Source organism: Myotis lucifugus, unplaced genomic scaffold, assembly GCF_000147115.1.
Source record: "Myotis lucifugus unplaced genomic scaffold, Myoluc2.0 scaffold_371, whole genome shotgun sequence".
Taxonomy (NCBI): domain Eukaryota; kingdom Metazoa; phylum Chordata; class Mammalia; order Chiroptera; family Vespertilionidae; genus Myotis; species Myotis lucifugus.
Genome location: NW_005871419.1, coordinates 257,652 through 274,255, shown reverse-complemented (window position 1 = coordinate 274,255; position 16,604 = coordinate 257,652). Strand labels below are relative to the sequence as shown.

General features: G+C 39.9%; 1 protein-coding gene across 1 annotated transcript in view; it reads right to left on the bottom strand.

Moving 5' to 3' along the window:
• The window catches only part of ZNF367 (zinc finger protein 367), a 31,049-nt gene that overhangs the window by 13,170 nt on the left and 1,275 nt on the right, over positions 1-16,604 (bottom strand). Inside the window, exons 2-3 of the mRNA XM_023765020.1 lie at positions 1,446-1,458; positions 804-954 (exon numbers count right to left, since the gene is read on the bottom strand). Coding sequence (XP_023620788.1) covers positions 804-954; positions 1,446-1,458 — 164 coding nt within the window. The remainder of the gene's footprint in view (positions 1-803; positions 955-1,445; positions 1,459-16,604) is intronic.

Genomic DNA, 16,604 nt, shown 5'->3' with positions numbered 1-16,604 from the left:
CTTTTGGCCTTCAGCTAACAGCTCCTGCTACAGATATGATAATTACCTAGAGGTATTCTGCTTGCAGTATTGGGTGTTGTTTTTTTAATTTTTATTTACTGATTTGAGAGAGAGAGAAACATTGATTTGTTGCTCCACTTATTTATGCATCACTGGTTGATTCTTGGATGTGCCCTGACCGGCAACCAAACCCACAACCTTGGCATAGCGGGGACTATGCTCTAACCAACTGAGCTAGAGTTTCTGCAAGAGCAGCCCCTTGCCACAGAGAGTGCTTCCCCACACCCCCAAGAAGTAGGAAATATGTACAATTCACAGGAGCCTCCATAACTGGACTCAGATCTCAGATCAGTGGGGTTGGGGAGGGGTGGGTGTCAATGGACCAGGACCAACTGGGAACAAAGGGATTGGGAAATTTTACTCTTCCTTGGATCCCTTTCAACACCTACCTGCCTACACCCACCCTTGCCTTGCCCCTCCTCCCTTCCCTTAACAATAAAAGATGCCCAAATTCCAGATTCTTCTTAAAATGGATTTGATAATTAGCTCATCTTCTCAAGCCAGGCTTTCTCAATCAATAAACCTTTCCTTACTTCAAAACTCTGATCCATTGAATATTGGCCTTTCTTTTGAAGTATCAGGCCCCCAAACCTTGGGCCTGTAACATACACAGTGCCTGTTTAAAAAAAAACTACAATGAGAAAATATAAGGTAATTAAAAAAATTAATTTATAAGCCCAAACATCAAATCAGCTTTCAGTTAGGTATTATTTTTGACATTCTCTAAAATTGGCTCAACTTACCTGTGTGAGTCCTTTTGTGAGCCTGGAGCGATTTCTCCCGTGGAAACACCCTGTTACAGATGTTACAACGAATTCTGCTGGACGACTGCTCTCCTTCATTTATTAAATCCCGGACAGTATCTGCTCTGGGTCGACCACGCCGGATTCCATCCTGTAAACAATTTGTATAAACACTATTATATTTCTTGGACTCCACTCATTATAGCAAAATATCATAATAAATGATTTTTTAAACTCCTTCTTGAGTGACATCACCAAAAATGGTAGAGTAGATAGTTTCAAGGACCCATCCCTCCCCAGATCACTGAAAAATCGAGTTGTCACAATCAGCTGTCACAACTCCAGGAAATCACAGCAACTCAGTGAACACTGAGTCAAGAAAAAAGCAACTTGAAATAGGAAAGCTTTACAGCATTTTGCACTTGCCCTTGCCCCTTTCCTTACTACACAGTGGTCTTGAAGCAGCAGCCTTCACTCTCAGTATGGGAACCTAGTCCCTGGCTCCAGAGAGAGCAGAGCAGACATTATTATGAAAGAATTGTGTCTGTTTGACCTGAAGGACTGATGCAGGGTGTCTTTGATCTAACTTAGAACTCTCCAGGGTATAACAGTGCTACTCAAAACCTCTGTGAGGCAACTGACAATGTGCTGCCACCTGGGGCAAAAGAATTCAACTGAGGCAAACAAATATGCCAAAAGCCTGGGTGGAAACACTGGGGAGAGAGTGTCTTTGGGAAATTAGGGCATTGGGCCTAAGGATAGGAATTGAGAAAGCCACACACTTGCCCAGGGTGGGAAGCATGCCCAGAAAAGACCTAAAAGGGCGGGAAGCTTTCACCTTTGGCTGATGTTAGGCTCAACACAAGCAGGAAATGAAGACTAAGGCAGAGTTGAAAAAGAGCTAAGGCACAGAGCCATTCTGCAACAATTACAAGGTTTTTACCCTTTCTTTTTTTGGCTCCGGCATTCAAGATCTCTCTCGAAGGATGAGCTGATCACAAGCTAAAGAAACAGACTTTAGAGGACAAACATAACAAAATAGAGTTTACAAAAACAGTCTAGAAAACTTGCCAGACAACTAGAATCCACAGCAAACAACAAAAACAAATTCTGAGAGAGAAGAATCTGATTTTCAGAGTTACCACATTATAATATTTAAAACATCCAGTTTTCAACAAAATGTTATAAAGCATGCAAAGAAACGAAAGCATGGTCCATTTAGAGAAAAAATTAATAGAAATAGACATTGGCGTTACTAGACAAAAACTTTAAATGAATAAGGGATAACAAAAAATCAGGAGAACACTCTTTCAACAAATAGAGAATATCAATAAAGAAACAAATTGTTTTTTTAAAGAAATTCTGGAACTAAAAAGTACAATAACTAAAATGAAAATTTTGACTAGAGATCACTAATGGCAGATTTAAAAGGGCAAAAAGAAAAAAGTTAGCAAGTTTTAAGATAAGTCAACTTAAATTATCTAGTTAGAGCAGGGATGGGAACATCTGGTCCCCAGGCAGTATAAACCCACGAGATCATTTGGTCTGGCCCTACCAAGACATTAGGGTGAATTAATTAAATGTATGACCAAAAATAGTGGGCTAATTTTTAAGTTGATACTTTTATATGGCCTGTGAATAATCCTATATAATAGTCTAATATGCAAATTGACCAAATAGCCAATCGCTATGATGCGCATTGACCACTAAGGGGCAGACGCTCAACGCAGGAGCTGCCCCCAGCCCGCAGGCCCCGACTGGCAGCAGCAGGGCCAGCGAGCGGGCAGTGCCAGGCCAGCCAAGGTGGGTGCCAGTGAGGGCCTCTGATCGCCCCGCCAGTTGCCCCACAGATCGGCCCTGATCACTGGCCAGGCCTAAGGAGACTACCTGTGCACGAATTTCGTGCACCAGGCCTCTAGTGTTATAAATATTCAAATGGCCCTTGGCAGATTCCCCACCACTGAGTTAGAGGAATAGAAACAGAAAATAATGAGCCTAAGACACCTGTAGGACATCAAGTGTTTTAGTCCTTTCAGGCTGCTATGATGAAATACGAGACTGGGTAACTTACAAACACAGACATTTATTTCTCACAGTTCTGGAAGCTGGGAAGTCCAATATCAAGGTGCCAGCATGATCAGGTAAGGGCCCTCTTCCTGGTTCCTAGCCAGCACCTTCTCACTGAGTCCTCTCACGTGGTAGAAGGGGAAAGGGTTCTCCCAGAACCTCTTTGATGAAGGCACTAATCCCATTAATGAGGGCTTCCACCACCTAAGCACCTCCCAAAGCACTCCCCAACACCACCATCTTTGCGGGTCAGGATCTGAACACACAATTCTTCAGGGGAGGACACGAACATTGAGACCAAGTATACCAACATAATTGAAGACCCAGGGGCAAGAGGGAAAGGAGCAGAAAGCATATTTGGAGAAATAATGGCTGCAAAGTTCCTAAATTTGATTAGACACAAGTCTAAAGATGCAAGAAGCTCAATGAACTTAAAATACCAGGTAAACAATACAAAGAGACACATTACATCAAACTATCAAAAGACAACTACAAAGAGAGAATCTTGAAAGCAGCAAGAGAGAAGCAGTTCATCACATACAAGGGGTCCACAAACAAGATTAATAACTGATTTCCCAGGAGAAACTAGTGAAAGCAGTGAGAAGACATGCTTAAAGTGCTGAAAGAAAAAACAGAAGTCAGCAATAATCTATCCTTCAAAAATGAAGAAATCAAGCATTCCTACATAAACAAATGCTAAGAGAGTTCGTTGCTAGGAGACCTGCCTTACAATAAATCTAAAGGGGGTTCTTCAGGCAGAAATAAAAGGATACTAGACAACAACTCAAAGCTGCACTCGAACACGAGTAAATGTAACAACACAAGTCAGAATTATTGTATTTTTGGCTTGTACCTCCTCTTTTCTTGCCTATATAATTTGAAAGACAAATGCCAAAAGTATAAAAAATTTTTAATCTATATTAATGGGAACACAATATAATGTAATTTGCAACTACAATAACAGAAAGGGGGTAAGAGCTGTATAAGAACAGAGTTTTTTATACTACAGGAGCTAAGGTTGTATGAATGAAAATGTTACACTACAAAAAATAAGTTAAACAAAAAGAAGGTAGTAATGGAGAAATTGAGAAACAAAATAGGTCTAGACATATAGAAAACAACAAAATGGCAGAAGTAAATTCTTCCATATCAGCCATCACTTTGAATGTAAACAGATTAAATTCTCCAATTAAAAGATAGAGATTGGCAGAATGGATTAAAAAAAAACATAATCCAACTATATGCTGTCTATAAGAGACTCACTTTAGATTCAAAAATACAGATAGGTTAAAAGTGAAAAATGGAAAAAGAGATCATAGTTATAAACACATACATACCTAATAAGAGTCCCCAAACTGTATGAAGGAAAAGTAGCAGAACTGAAGGTAGAAAGCGATAGTTCAAAAATAGCTGGATATTTTCACTGTTAATTAATGGACAGGACAACTAGATAAGTCAACAAAGATATGGAAGACTTAACACTGAAGGGTCCCAGGTTCGATTTCCGTCAAGGGCACATGCCTGGGTTGCGGGCCCAATCCCCAGAAGGGGGGGTGCAGAAGGCAGCCGATCAAGGATTCTCTCTCATCATTGATGTCTCCGTCTCTCTCTCCCTTCCTTTCTGTAATCAATAAAAATATATTTTAAGAAATCTACAATGAGGTCAGTTATACCTCAATAAATCTCAAAGGAACAGAATTAATCCAATGTTAAAAACCATAGTGACATACTACTTCACACCAACTAAATTACAAAGTGTTTTTGATAAGGATAGGGAGAAATTAGAACCTTCATACATTGCTGGTGGGAATGTAAAGGGTTCAGTCACAGTGGAAATGTTTAACAGGTGGTACAATGTCCATACATATATATACAAAGGAATACATACACATATACAATGGAATGTTTCTTCAGTTTTCCATGTCCATGAGTTTTTCTTTTTTATTCCTTTTTTGTTCAATCCCTCTACCCCTCTCCATCCAGCTCCCCAAACACCCCCACCCTCCGCTATCAGCCTGCTCTCTACCTATGAGAGTCTGTCTCTATTTTTCTTGTTAGTTCATATTGTTCATTAGATTCTACATACGAGTGGAGTCATATGGTATTTTTCTTTCTCTGACGGCCTTATTTCACTTAGCATGCATAATGCTCTCCAGGTCCATGCATGCTGTTGCAAGGATAAGACTTCTTCTTTACTGCCAAGTAGCATTCCATGGTGAAAATGCATCACAGCTTTATTACCCACTTGTCTACTGATGGACACCTGGGCTGCTTCCAAATCTTGGCTATTATAAATAACACTGCAATGAACTGCATATATTATTTTGAGTTAGTGTTTCTGGTTTCTTTGGATAAATTCCCAGAAGTGGAGTCACTGAGTCATAAGGCAGTTCCATTTTTTAATTTTTTGAGATAATTGCATAGTTTTCCACTGTGGCTGCACCAATCTGCATTCCTACCAACAGTGGTAGATGGTTTCCTTTTCTCCACATCCTCACCAACATTTGTTTGTTGATTTATTGACAGCCATTCTGACAGGTATGAGGTGATATCTCATTATGGTTTTAATTTGCATCTCTCTAATGATTAGTGACATTGAGCATCTTTTCATGTCTATTGGCCTTTTGTATGTCCTCTTTGGAGAAGTGTCTCTTCAGGTCCTTTGCCCATTTTTTAATTGGATTGCTTGGTTTTGCTTGTTTTTTTGGTGTTGAGTCTTATAAGTTCTTTATAAATTTGGAATGTTAGCCCTAACCAGTTTGGCTCAGTGGATAGAGCGTCGGCCTGCGAACTGAAGGGTCCCAGGTTCAATTCCCGTCAAGGGCATGTACCGTGGTTGCGGGCACATCCCCAGTGGGGGGTGTGCAGGAGGCAGCTGATCGATGTTTCTCTCTCATCAATGTTTCTGATTCTCTGTCCCTCTCCCTTCCTCTCTGTAAAAAATCAATAAAATATGTATTTTTTTAAAAATTTGGAATGTTAACACCTTACCAGGTGTATTGGTGAATATGTTCTCCCATTCAGTGCACTGTCTTTTCATTTTATGGTTTCCTTTGCTGTGCAAAACCTTTTTAGTTTCATGTACTCCCATTTGTTCATTTTTTTCTTTTGTTTTCTTTGTCCAAGAAGGCATATCAGAAAAAATGATTGCTATGAGAAATATGAGATATTACTGCCTATGTTTTCTAGGAATTTTATGATTTTGAGTCTAACATTTAAGTCTAATCCATTTTTAATGTATTCTTTTGTATTGTGTAAGAATGTAAAGGGTTCAGTCACAGTGGAAAAGTTTAACAGGCGGTACAATGTCTTGTTTCAATTTTTTGCATGTATCTGTACAATTTTTCTAACACCATTTGTTGAATAGATTATCTTTACCCCATTCTTTGTTCTTACCTCCTTTGTCAAATATTGACCATAAAGGTATAGGTTTATTTCAGGGCTCTCTATTCTGTTCCATTGATCTACATGTCTTTTTTTTTTTTTTTTTTTATGCCAGTACCATGCTGGCTTAAAATATTCTTTATGTTTTTATTGATTTCAGAGAGAAGAAGGAAGAGGGAGAGATAGAAACATCAATCATGAGAGAGAATCACTGATCAGCTGCCTTCTGCACACCCTCTACTGAGTATGGAGCCCATAACCTGGGCATGTGCCCCAACCAGGAATCGAACAATGACCTCCTGGTTCATGGGTTGACGCTTAACCATTGAGTAACACCAACTGAGCAGTACCATGCTGTTTTGATTACTATGGCCCTGTAGTATAGTTTGATATCAGATAGCATAATTCCTCCAACTTTGTTCTTCTTTCTCAAGGTCACTGTCTATTTGGGGTCTTTTTGGTTCCGTATAAGTTTTTGGAATATTTTTTCTAGTCTTGTTATCTTGATACAGATTGTGTTGAATCTGTAGATTGCTTTGGGTGGTATGGACAATATAATGATGTTAATTCTTCCTATCCATGAACACGTGGTATATGCTTCCACATTATTTGTATCTTCATCAGTTTCTTTCTTTACTGTCTTATAATTTTTCCCAAGTACAGGTCTTTTACATCCTTAATTTTACTCGTAGGTATTTTACTCTTTTTGAAGCAGTTGTGAATGGGATTGTTTTCTTAGTTTTCCTTTTGAGCATCCATTATTGCTGTATAAAAATGCAACTGTTTTTTTTCTATTTATTTTGTATCCTACTACTTTACTGAATTCATTTATCAGTTCTTAGCTTTTTGGTGGAATCTTTAGGGTTCTCTATATACAGTATCATGTCAACTACAGATAATGAGTTTTACTTCTTCCTTTCCATTTGGATGCCTCTTATTTCTTCTTGTCTGATTGCTCTCTTGGACTTCCCGTACTATATTAAACAAGAGTGGTGAAAGAGGACATCCCTATCTTGCTGCTGATCTTAAGGACAATGGTGGTAGTTTTAGCCCATTGAGTATAATGTTTTCTGGGGGTTTGTCATATATGGCCTTTATTACCTTGACGTATGTTTCCTCTATGCCTACTTTGTTAAGAGTTTTTATCATAAATGGGAGCTGGATTTTATCAAATGCAATGCCTTTTCTGCATCTATTGTCATGATCATGTGGATTTTATCCTTCATTTTGTTTATGTGGTGTGTCACTTTTATTGATTTGTAGACACTGTACCAACCTTGCATCCCACTTGATCATGGTGCATGATCTTTTTAATGTATAAAAAGATCCCACTTGATCATGGTGCATGATCTTTTTAATGTATAAAAAGATCCCACTTGATCATGGTGCATGATCTTTTTAATGTATTGCTGGATCCAACTGCCTAATCTTTTGTTGAGGATTTTAGCATCTATGCTCATCAGAGATACTGGCCTATAATTTTCTTTCTTTCTAGTGTCATTAACTGATTTTGGAATTAGGCTAACGCTGGCCTTGTAAAATGAAGTTGGGAGCCTTCCCTCTTCTTGAACGTTTTGGAATTGAGGATAGGCGTCAGTTCCTCTTGAAATATTTAATAAAATTCACCTATGAAGCCATCCAGTACAGGACTTTGGCTTGTTGGGAGGTTGTTGTTTTTTATTACTGCTTCAGTTTCACTAGTTGTAATCTGTCTATTCAGATTCTCTGATTCAGTTTTGGAAAATTGTATGTTTCTAGGATTTTACCCATTTCTTCCAAATTGTCCAATTTGTTGGCATATAGTTGTTCACAATAACCTCTTATAATCCTTTGTATTTCTTTGGTGTCAGTTACTTCTTCTCTTTCATTACAATGGAATGTTATTAAGCCATCGAAATGATACATGCTACAAGGTAGATGATCCTCAAAAACAGTATGCGAAGTGAAAGAAGCCAGACACAAAAGGCTACACATTGTATCACTCCCTGTAATGAAGCATCCAGACTAGGTAGGTCCAGACACAAAAACAGATTGGTGCTTTCCAGAGACTAACTGTAGAGGGGGGTAGGGAGTGGCTACTTAATGGATGCAGGGCTTTCTTTAGAGTGAGGAAGCTGTTGTGGAACTTGATATAGGTGGTGATTGCATAGCACTGTGATTTATTAAATGTCACTGAATTACACTTTATAAACATTTACTTGAAAAGCTCAATCTCAACATGGATGAGTTACCTTACAGAATAAATTACGTTTAAATTTTTCTTTAGATATTAAAATCTATTTCCACAACAACCTAAGTGTGCACTGACAGATGAATGGATAAATATATGGTATATACAATGGGATTCAGCCTTGAAAAAGGAAATCCCGCCATATGTTACACATGGATGAACAAAAAGACAAACTTTACATGATTCCACTTACATGACGTAGCTAAAGTAGTCAAACATTTAGAAACAGAAAGTGGAATGGTGGTTGCCAAGGGTTGTGGGCAGGGAGAAAAGAGTTCAGTGGGTATATTAGTAATGTTGCAGTTTTACAAGATAAAAAAAGTTTTTGAGATCTACTACACAACAATATGTATAGTTAACACTGAAAATGGTTAAGATGATACATTTTATGTTGTACTTTTTGCCACAATTTTTTAAAAAAGGAATGTGCAAAGGCATAGTGGCAGATTATATTATTATAAAAATACTAGAGGCTCAGTGAACAAAAATTCGTGCAAGAGTAGGCCTCCCTTCCCCAGACTGCCAGCACCGGCTTCCCTCCGCTGACCGCCCACAGGCACCCGGGACCCTCTCTGCTTCCCTCCTCCAGCCACCCATAGGTGCCTGGGACCCAGGCTGGCTTCCCTTGGGCCCAACTTTGTCAGGAAGGACATCCGGAATGATATCCGGAAGATGTCCGGTCTAATTAGCATATTACCCTTTTATTATTATAGACTCACTGCCCTCTCTTGCTGTGGGCCCCAATAAGGCCAACCTGGCCACATAACTCGCTTTGGCTAATAACATGAGAGGGCAAATTACTTGTGTGACTTCTGAGCACAAGCTTCAAAAAGCCACCTCATGGTTTCCATTTATAATGAAACTCAGAATTGGCAAGGTCCTAAATGGAACTTGACTTACTTATGTTTAAGTCCAAATTAGCAAATCAATTTGACAATTATTGCTGATTATCAAATATTTTCATCTTCATCTTCTTTACTCCTTGGCTATAATCCTCACTATAGCTACATGCAGCACTAGTCTTTCTTGATAAAATTGTTCATCCAGAGCCGAAACCGGTTTGGCTCAGTGGATAGAGCGTCGGCCTGCGGACTGAAAGGTCCCAGGTTCAATTCCGGTCAAGGGCATATACCTGGGTTGCGGGCACATCCCCAGTAGGAGATGTGCAGGAGGCGGCTGATCGATGTTTCTCTCTATCTCTCTCCCTTCCTCTCTGTAAAAAATCAATAAAATATATTTTTTTAAAAAAAATTGTTCATCCAGAATCAGCAAAGGGAGATCGGAATAAAATTAGAGAATCTGTTGCCATCATTTATTGAGCCACAATAATTGTAAGATTGTTGCTGGTTATGGTCAAATCATGAATAATTGTTTTAAATATTGTTTTTAAAATGCTAAACAAATAAATGTAACATATATGATGCATAAAAAAGTTGATTCTGTTAAGAAATTGAACATGAAATCAGGTTAATTAAAACCCTTAGTGATACAACTCCTCTGCTTGAAAGAATCCTTTTCCCAATATATGTATTTATTGAGAGAAAGGGGAGAGATGGAGAGAGGGGTAGGGAGGGAGGGAAACTTCAATTTGTTGTTCCACTTATATATGCATTCATTGGTTGATTCTTATATTGCGCTGACTAGGGATTGAGCTGGAAGATGCTCTAAGCAATTGAGCTATCCAGGCAGGGTTCCTAATATTGTTTAAATACCAAAAAAATATATTGTTGACTATTATAATTATTTTATTTTTTCATTTTAGGAACTAAAAAACAAGTGTGTTTATTGAGGCAAGAGGATATAAGCAATATAAAAATCAAAAGCTTCTCTAGCTTTAATTGGCGTTTCCTTCTCCTGTCAAATGGGGGTGGGATTTTATTTGTACACTAGAGGCCCAGTGCACGGATTCGTGCAGCAGTGGGGTCCCTCCGTCTGGCCTGAACCCTCTCGCAATCCGGGACCCCTCGGGGGATGTTGGACTGCCGGTTTTGGCCCAATCCCCACAGGCCAGGCCGAGGGACTCCACCGGTGCATGAATCTGTGCACCAGGCCTCTAGTATGCATAAGATGTTTGGTTAATCTCCTCTCACCCCCCCACCTCCCCTTCCCTCTGAGATTCATCAGTCTGTTACATGTTTCCATGCCTGTGCTTTGAGTATCTACCCCCTGGTGGTCAGTGTTTAGCATAGCTACCGGTCGAACGGTCAAATGGTCAGACACTTAGCATATTAGCCTTTTATATATATAGATTTCCTAAGGATCCCAATCTGCTCATCAAAGCCTTATTCAGGGGGAAGCTGTGGAGCAGAGATTCCTTAAGCAACCCCCTGGGAGAACTCTATCAGGGCGGAGAACTGCTCAGTGCTGCCTGCTTCTTTCCCTTCTGCTTCTTGTATACTACAAACAGCCACTGCAACGAGGGCAGCCTAGCCTAAGTGAAGAGAGGCTCTGGAAGCCCACTCTGCCGTCTCGGCACTGGTCCAGTCCTCCATTATTCTGTCCACAGCCTCATGGCCTTTTTGATTTTCCAAAAACCCAGGGAACTCCTTTCTCATGAGTACTCTCTGATCCTTCTTTGTTAAATAGCCTTTATCCCCAGCAAATTTGTGAGAGGTAAACATCATGGTTCCCATGGAATGCTCTATTTGAAATGGCATTTTGGTAAGGTCCTGGCCAAAGGCACGGCAGGACCACAGGGCTGGCTGGGATGTGCGGCCGGTTATTACAATTTCAAATAACTGATCAGTTCGTCAATATAAAAAACTTTAAATGACCCATTTCTATTTTCAATGTTTCTGGTAAAAAAATAAATAAACAAGCATGTTTAGTAAGGAGAGAGATATACTTTTAAAAGTTAATCATTTGGCTGCTTTCAGCAACTCTTTAAGATCTTGTTCCAGCTACAAACCACACATGTATATTTTCCAGATGAGAAACAGACAGCTAAAAACACAACATCTTAGCCATATACAAGTAAGGCTCCACCAAGTGCATTTTTTGAACTAAGAAAATCAGGCCAGGCAAGTAAGCAATGATCTAATGCCCTAAAATCAATAGCTAAAGAGCATCTTGTAAATACATATAAAAATAAGCAGTGCTACTTAAAAAGGACCACTTTCATTTTAGACTTAGCAATAAGAAAACGTTTCCAGGTACATTTTGACAATAATAGTCTCATCAGCAACCAAACATACCTGTAGCCTAAGAGATAAATCTTGTTGAGACTGCTTGATTTGCAAGGAAAGGTTAACAAATTCCAAGACACCCCATTGTTATTATGTAGCAAGTGCAGCGAAAGAAGCTACAAGAAAGAAGCAAGATGATTAAATTGCCAAAAATGTTTCATACTTCAGTAAATTTTTAAACAGAATCTCAATACCTCCACAGGTAGATTAGTGACTTTTGAAAGTGTTTTCTAAACTATTTCATGATAAATGTTTTGAGTTTTCAATGTCAATAAATAACTTTAAAATTATTTAATAAAATTTGGGTTATTTCTCAACCCACTTAACATAATGTACACATTTACTTAGGCTTTAGAAAATGTTATATTAAGCCCTAGCTGGTTTGGCTCTGTGGATAGAGCGTCAGCCTGAGGACTGAAGGGTTCGAGGTTCAATTCCGGTCAAGGGCACATGCCTGGGTTGCAGGTTCAATCCCCAGTGGGGGGCATGCAGGAGGCAGCTGATCAATGATTCTCTCTCATCATTGATGTTTTTATCTCTCTCCCTCTCCCTTCCTTTCTGAAATCAATAAAAATATTTTTAAAAGATAAAGTTGTGCCCTGACCGGTTTGGCTCAGTGGATAGAGCATCGGCCTGCGGACTCAAGGGTCCCGGGTTCGATTCCAGTCAAGGGCATGTACCTTGGTTGCGGGCACATACCCAGTGGGGAGTGTGCAGGAGGCGGCTGATCGATGTTTCTCTCTCATCGATGTTTCTAACTCTGTATCCCTCTCCCTTCCTCTCTGTAAAAAATCAATAAAATAAAAAAAGATAAAGTTGTATTAAAACTTGGTATTCATGTAACTACTAAAGAACTAAAAGTCTTTGACACATTTTTATACAAAGTAAAATTCAAATCAAGTACTCAAGTAACGTAGAAGGAAAAGGAAAATCAGTCTCAGAGAGAGGCGTATGTACATTGACAAGAAAAAGAGAAAACGTGAAATTTATCATATTTCCTCTTTCAAAATCAGATTTAGATACAAATTTCCTATGGCTCCCATACCTGCATCCTAACTCTATCCTCCACCTTGACCTATCTGCAAAACTTTCCAAGTCTTAATTTGAATGTGTCTATTATATTGTCTGTACCCTCATAAAGCATCTCCATTAAGATATAGACGGGTATCAATAGTATGTGTACAGTCTCCTTGCATTAGCTTAATATTAGAAATATAATAAACCCCTAAAGTCAATTCATACATGTTATACATGGGAGCAATATCATGTAGGGATTAAGAGCAAGGGCTGTGGAGGGTCCCAATCAGTTCTGCCACTTACTATATGATATTAACTTAATCTTAATCTTGGGGACTCTTTTCTCTAATTCCTCCTTCATCAGGTAAACAAGGTAAATTGGGAAAGGAATTCAAAACATCCAATACAGAGCCTAGCTACTATGTTAACATGTGTGTTTTTTTTAAAATATTGAATGCATTGGGGTGATATTCGTTAATAAAATGACATAGGTTTCAGCTGTACAATTCTATGACACATCATCTGTATATTGTATTGTGTGTTCGCTACCCCAAGTCAAGTTTCCTTCCAACACCATTTATCCTCCCTTTACCCTCTTCTACCTCCCTAATCTTCCTTTCCCTCTGGTAATCACCATACTGGTTTGTGTGTGTGTGTGTGTGTGTGTGTGTGTGTGTCTATTAGCTTTTTCTTTTTCTTTTCTGTTAATTTTGTTTTATTGCTTAAAGTATTACAAAGAGTATTACATGTCTCCTCCCCTTGACCTTCCCTTGGCCTCCCCTACCCCCCAGTGTCTTGTGTCCATTGGTTATGCTTATATGCATGCATACAAGTCTTTAGGTTGATCTCTTACCCCCGCCCCCCGCCTTCCCGCTGAAGTTTGACAGTCTGTTCAATGTTGCTCTGCCTCTGTATCTATTTTTGTTCGTCAGTTTATAATGGTCTTAATTATCCATAAATGAGTGAGGTCATGTGGTATTACTCTTTCATTGACTGGCTTATTTCACCTAGCATAATGCTCTCCAGTTCCATCCATGCTGTTGCAAATGGTAAGAATTCCTTATTTTTTACGGCAGCATAGTATTCCATCGTGTAGATGTACCACAGTTTTCTAATCCACTCATCTGCTGATGGGCACTTAGGCTGTTTCCAGATCTTCGCTATGGTAAATTGTGCTGCTATGAACATAGGGATGCATATATCCTTTCTGACTGGTGTTTCTGTTTTCTTGGGATATGTTCCTAGAAATGGGATCACTGGGTCAAATGGGAGTTCCATTTTTAACTTTTTAACATGTGTTTAGTATGGAAGTAATTGCTCTGTACTAATCAGCTATCAGATGGTTGAAGAGTTCAGGGGATGATAGAAAGGGGAAGTAGGATAGGCAGCTGACAGGTCCTGAAGGGTGAATGGTATCTGAGGCTAAGCACGGAGAAGCCAGTGGAGAAGTAACCTCATTAATGCGGTTGGGGAGAGGGTACAAGGGCACATGCTGGGGAGGCTTGGAATACCTTATGGCAAAGGGAAATCAGACCTGCCCTTCCCTCCCAAAATTCTATAGAAGATAATGCTAATATGTAATTAGACCCACAAAAGTGCTAAGCAATCTTGTGTTTAGGGGCCAAAATACGTGGCTAGACCAGTGGTTCTCAACATGTGGGTCGCGACCCCTTTGGGGGGGTCGAACGACCCTTTCACAGGGGTCGCCTAAGACCACCGGAAAACACATATATAGTTACATATTGTTTTTGTGATTAATCACTATGCTTTAATTATGTTCAATTTGTAACAATGAAAATACATCCTGCATATCAGATATTTACATTACGATTCATAACAGTAGCAAAATTACAGTTATGAAGTAGCAACGAAAATAATTTTATAGTTGGGGGTCACCACAACATGAGGAACTATACTAAAGGGTTGCAGCATTAGGAAGGTTGAGAACCACTGGGCTAGACGATGAATTTCTTCCCACAGGCAGAGGAAGAACAAACAGAACAAGTAGAAGCTAATACCAGGAGTGCAGGACTCAGGCACCTCCCTTGGGAGCAGCAGCAACAGACAAGCAATGAACACAAATGTTGTTCTCATACCCACAGCTGCTGCTGCCTCTAACCTGCATACTGAGAAGGAGGTAGCAGGGAGTGTGCTACTAGCACCAGCTTTATTACAAACTTGTCTCCCATCTTCCCAAAAAGTAAGCAGATTCAATCAGTATGCTTCACCACGAGCATGTGGAGATGAAGAACTACCGTATAAGTACTTTCAGGAAGGAAAACAAAGGGGACGGCCACCCTGTTTTTAGACGATACGATCACAAATCATACTAGGTGACTTCCTTAAATTAAATAAAGGCATATTCCAGACTCCCCCACCCTGCCCCAACTACCCCAACCCTGCAAGGTGAGGAAGCTTAAATGAGATAAGTTTTGGAGTTGTATTTGGATTGTTCATTGATGAAAGGGCAAGTTAGAATCAATTCATCTAATAATTTATCAAACAGTTACAATATGAAAGATTGAGGAAATATAAATATAAAACAGCCTTTTCACTTTTACACATTCTTCATAACTTCCAGTATATTTTAGCTCTGAAAAGAGGTGGACAAAGTGGAAATAAAATCCAAACCTGTGTGAGCAACTTTTATAAAAGGTTTGTGTGAAAATAAGTCTGTTTTAGGCCAAAAGAAACATATATATACAGATTTCATTTGCCTAGGATAACATTAATCTTCTTGGGTAATCCCAAATTAGATTGTTATAATTAATGAAATAATAATTCCAAAACCTTCCACAAGTATTTGTGCATGTATGCCTTTATGTTGCTCAACTATATAACCTAACATGTTTTTTAAAAAGGTCTAAACACCAGAAAAAATATATATATATATATATGATATCTACCCATCTTACTAAGGGCTACCTAGAGATAGCCAAGAGTGATTGGTTCCTTCACAAACTCACTTAGCACTATTGTGAACATTTTTACTGCTTGTTCAAACTTTTACTGAAGTGCAGCTTCAAGCGTTGAAGTGTGTCAAAGCTCCTAGTTTTGTAATTTTATAGCTCTTTAATAACAATGACATTAGAAACACAAAGTGTATCAATTTCCTTGGGGCTCAAACAACACGGAGTTTCAACATCTTTGCTACTGAGTGTAAAATGATCAAACTTGTTTCAATTTATACAGTACTTGCCAATACAGATGTAGTAATCCACTAGGTGATTTACTTGTTTTATCTTTGGCAAGCTGCTTATCTTATATAGCCCGTTAACACACAGTTACTGAATAGTGACTTATAGTAGCACCACTCATTCATTCCATAACTACTTACTGAGCACCTTTACTCCACATTCACAATGTGTAAGGTACTCGGTCTACCAGAGAGAAATGACCTGGACCTGGAGTTGACAGTCTACAGAGCTGAGTACATGTATGCAGAGAGGCAGCCCGAACACAGGCTTCAGGACCAGGAGCCACCAAAACCCAGCCCAGGCGCAGCTCCAGCTCCCACTACCCAGCTGAGCGCCCGTGGGCAGGTCCCTTCGCCAGGCTCCAGCTCAGCCTCGACTGCCCAATCCGTAAACTGTAGGTCTGCACCGGGCAGTCACACCCTTCCCAGCGCTAAACAGTCTCGAGGTCAGCGACTACAGCGTCGCAGGCCACTGCGCTTCAGCGGCCTAGCAGAGCAGGTCGCTGGATGCACGAGGCAGCGAGGGCCCGACGATTCCCCGAAGGCGCCTTCTCACTCGTCGGCTGCCTCCGCAAGCCTCCGTGGCGGGGCGGGAATCTGCGTGATGGAAGCAGAGAGCTGCCGCAGCCTCCTTCCCTCCCGGCACCCCGAAGAGCTCCAGGGGCAGCTCTTCCCTCCCTTCAAGGCAGCGAACTCTGCGTCGGCCTCGCGAACCCGGCTGA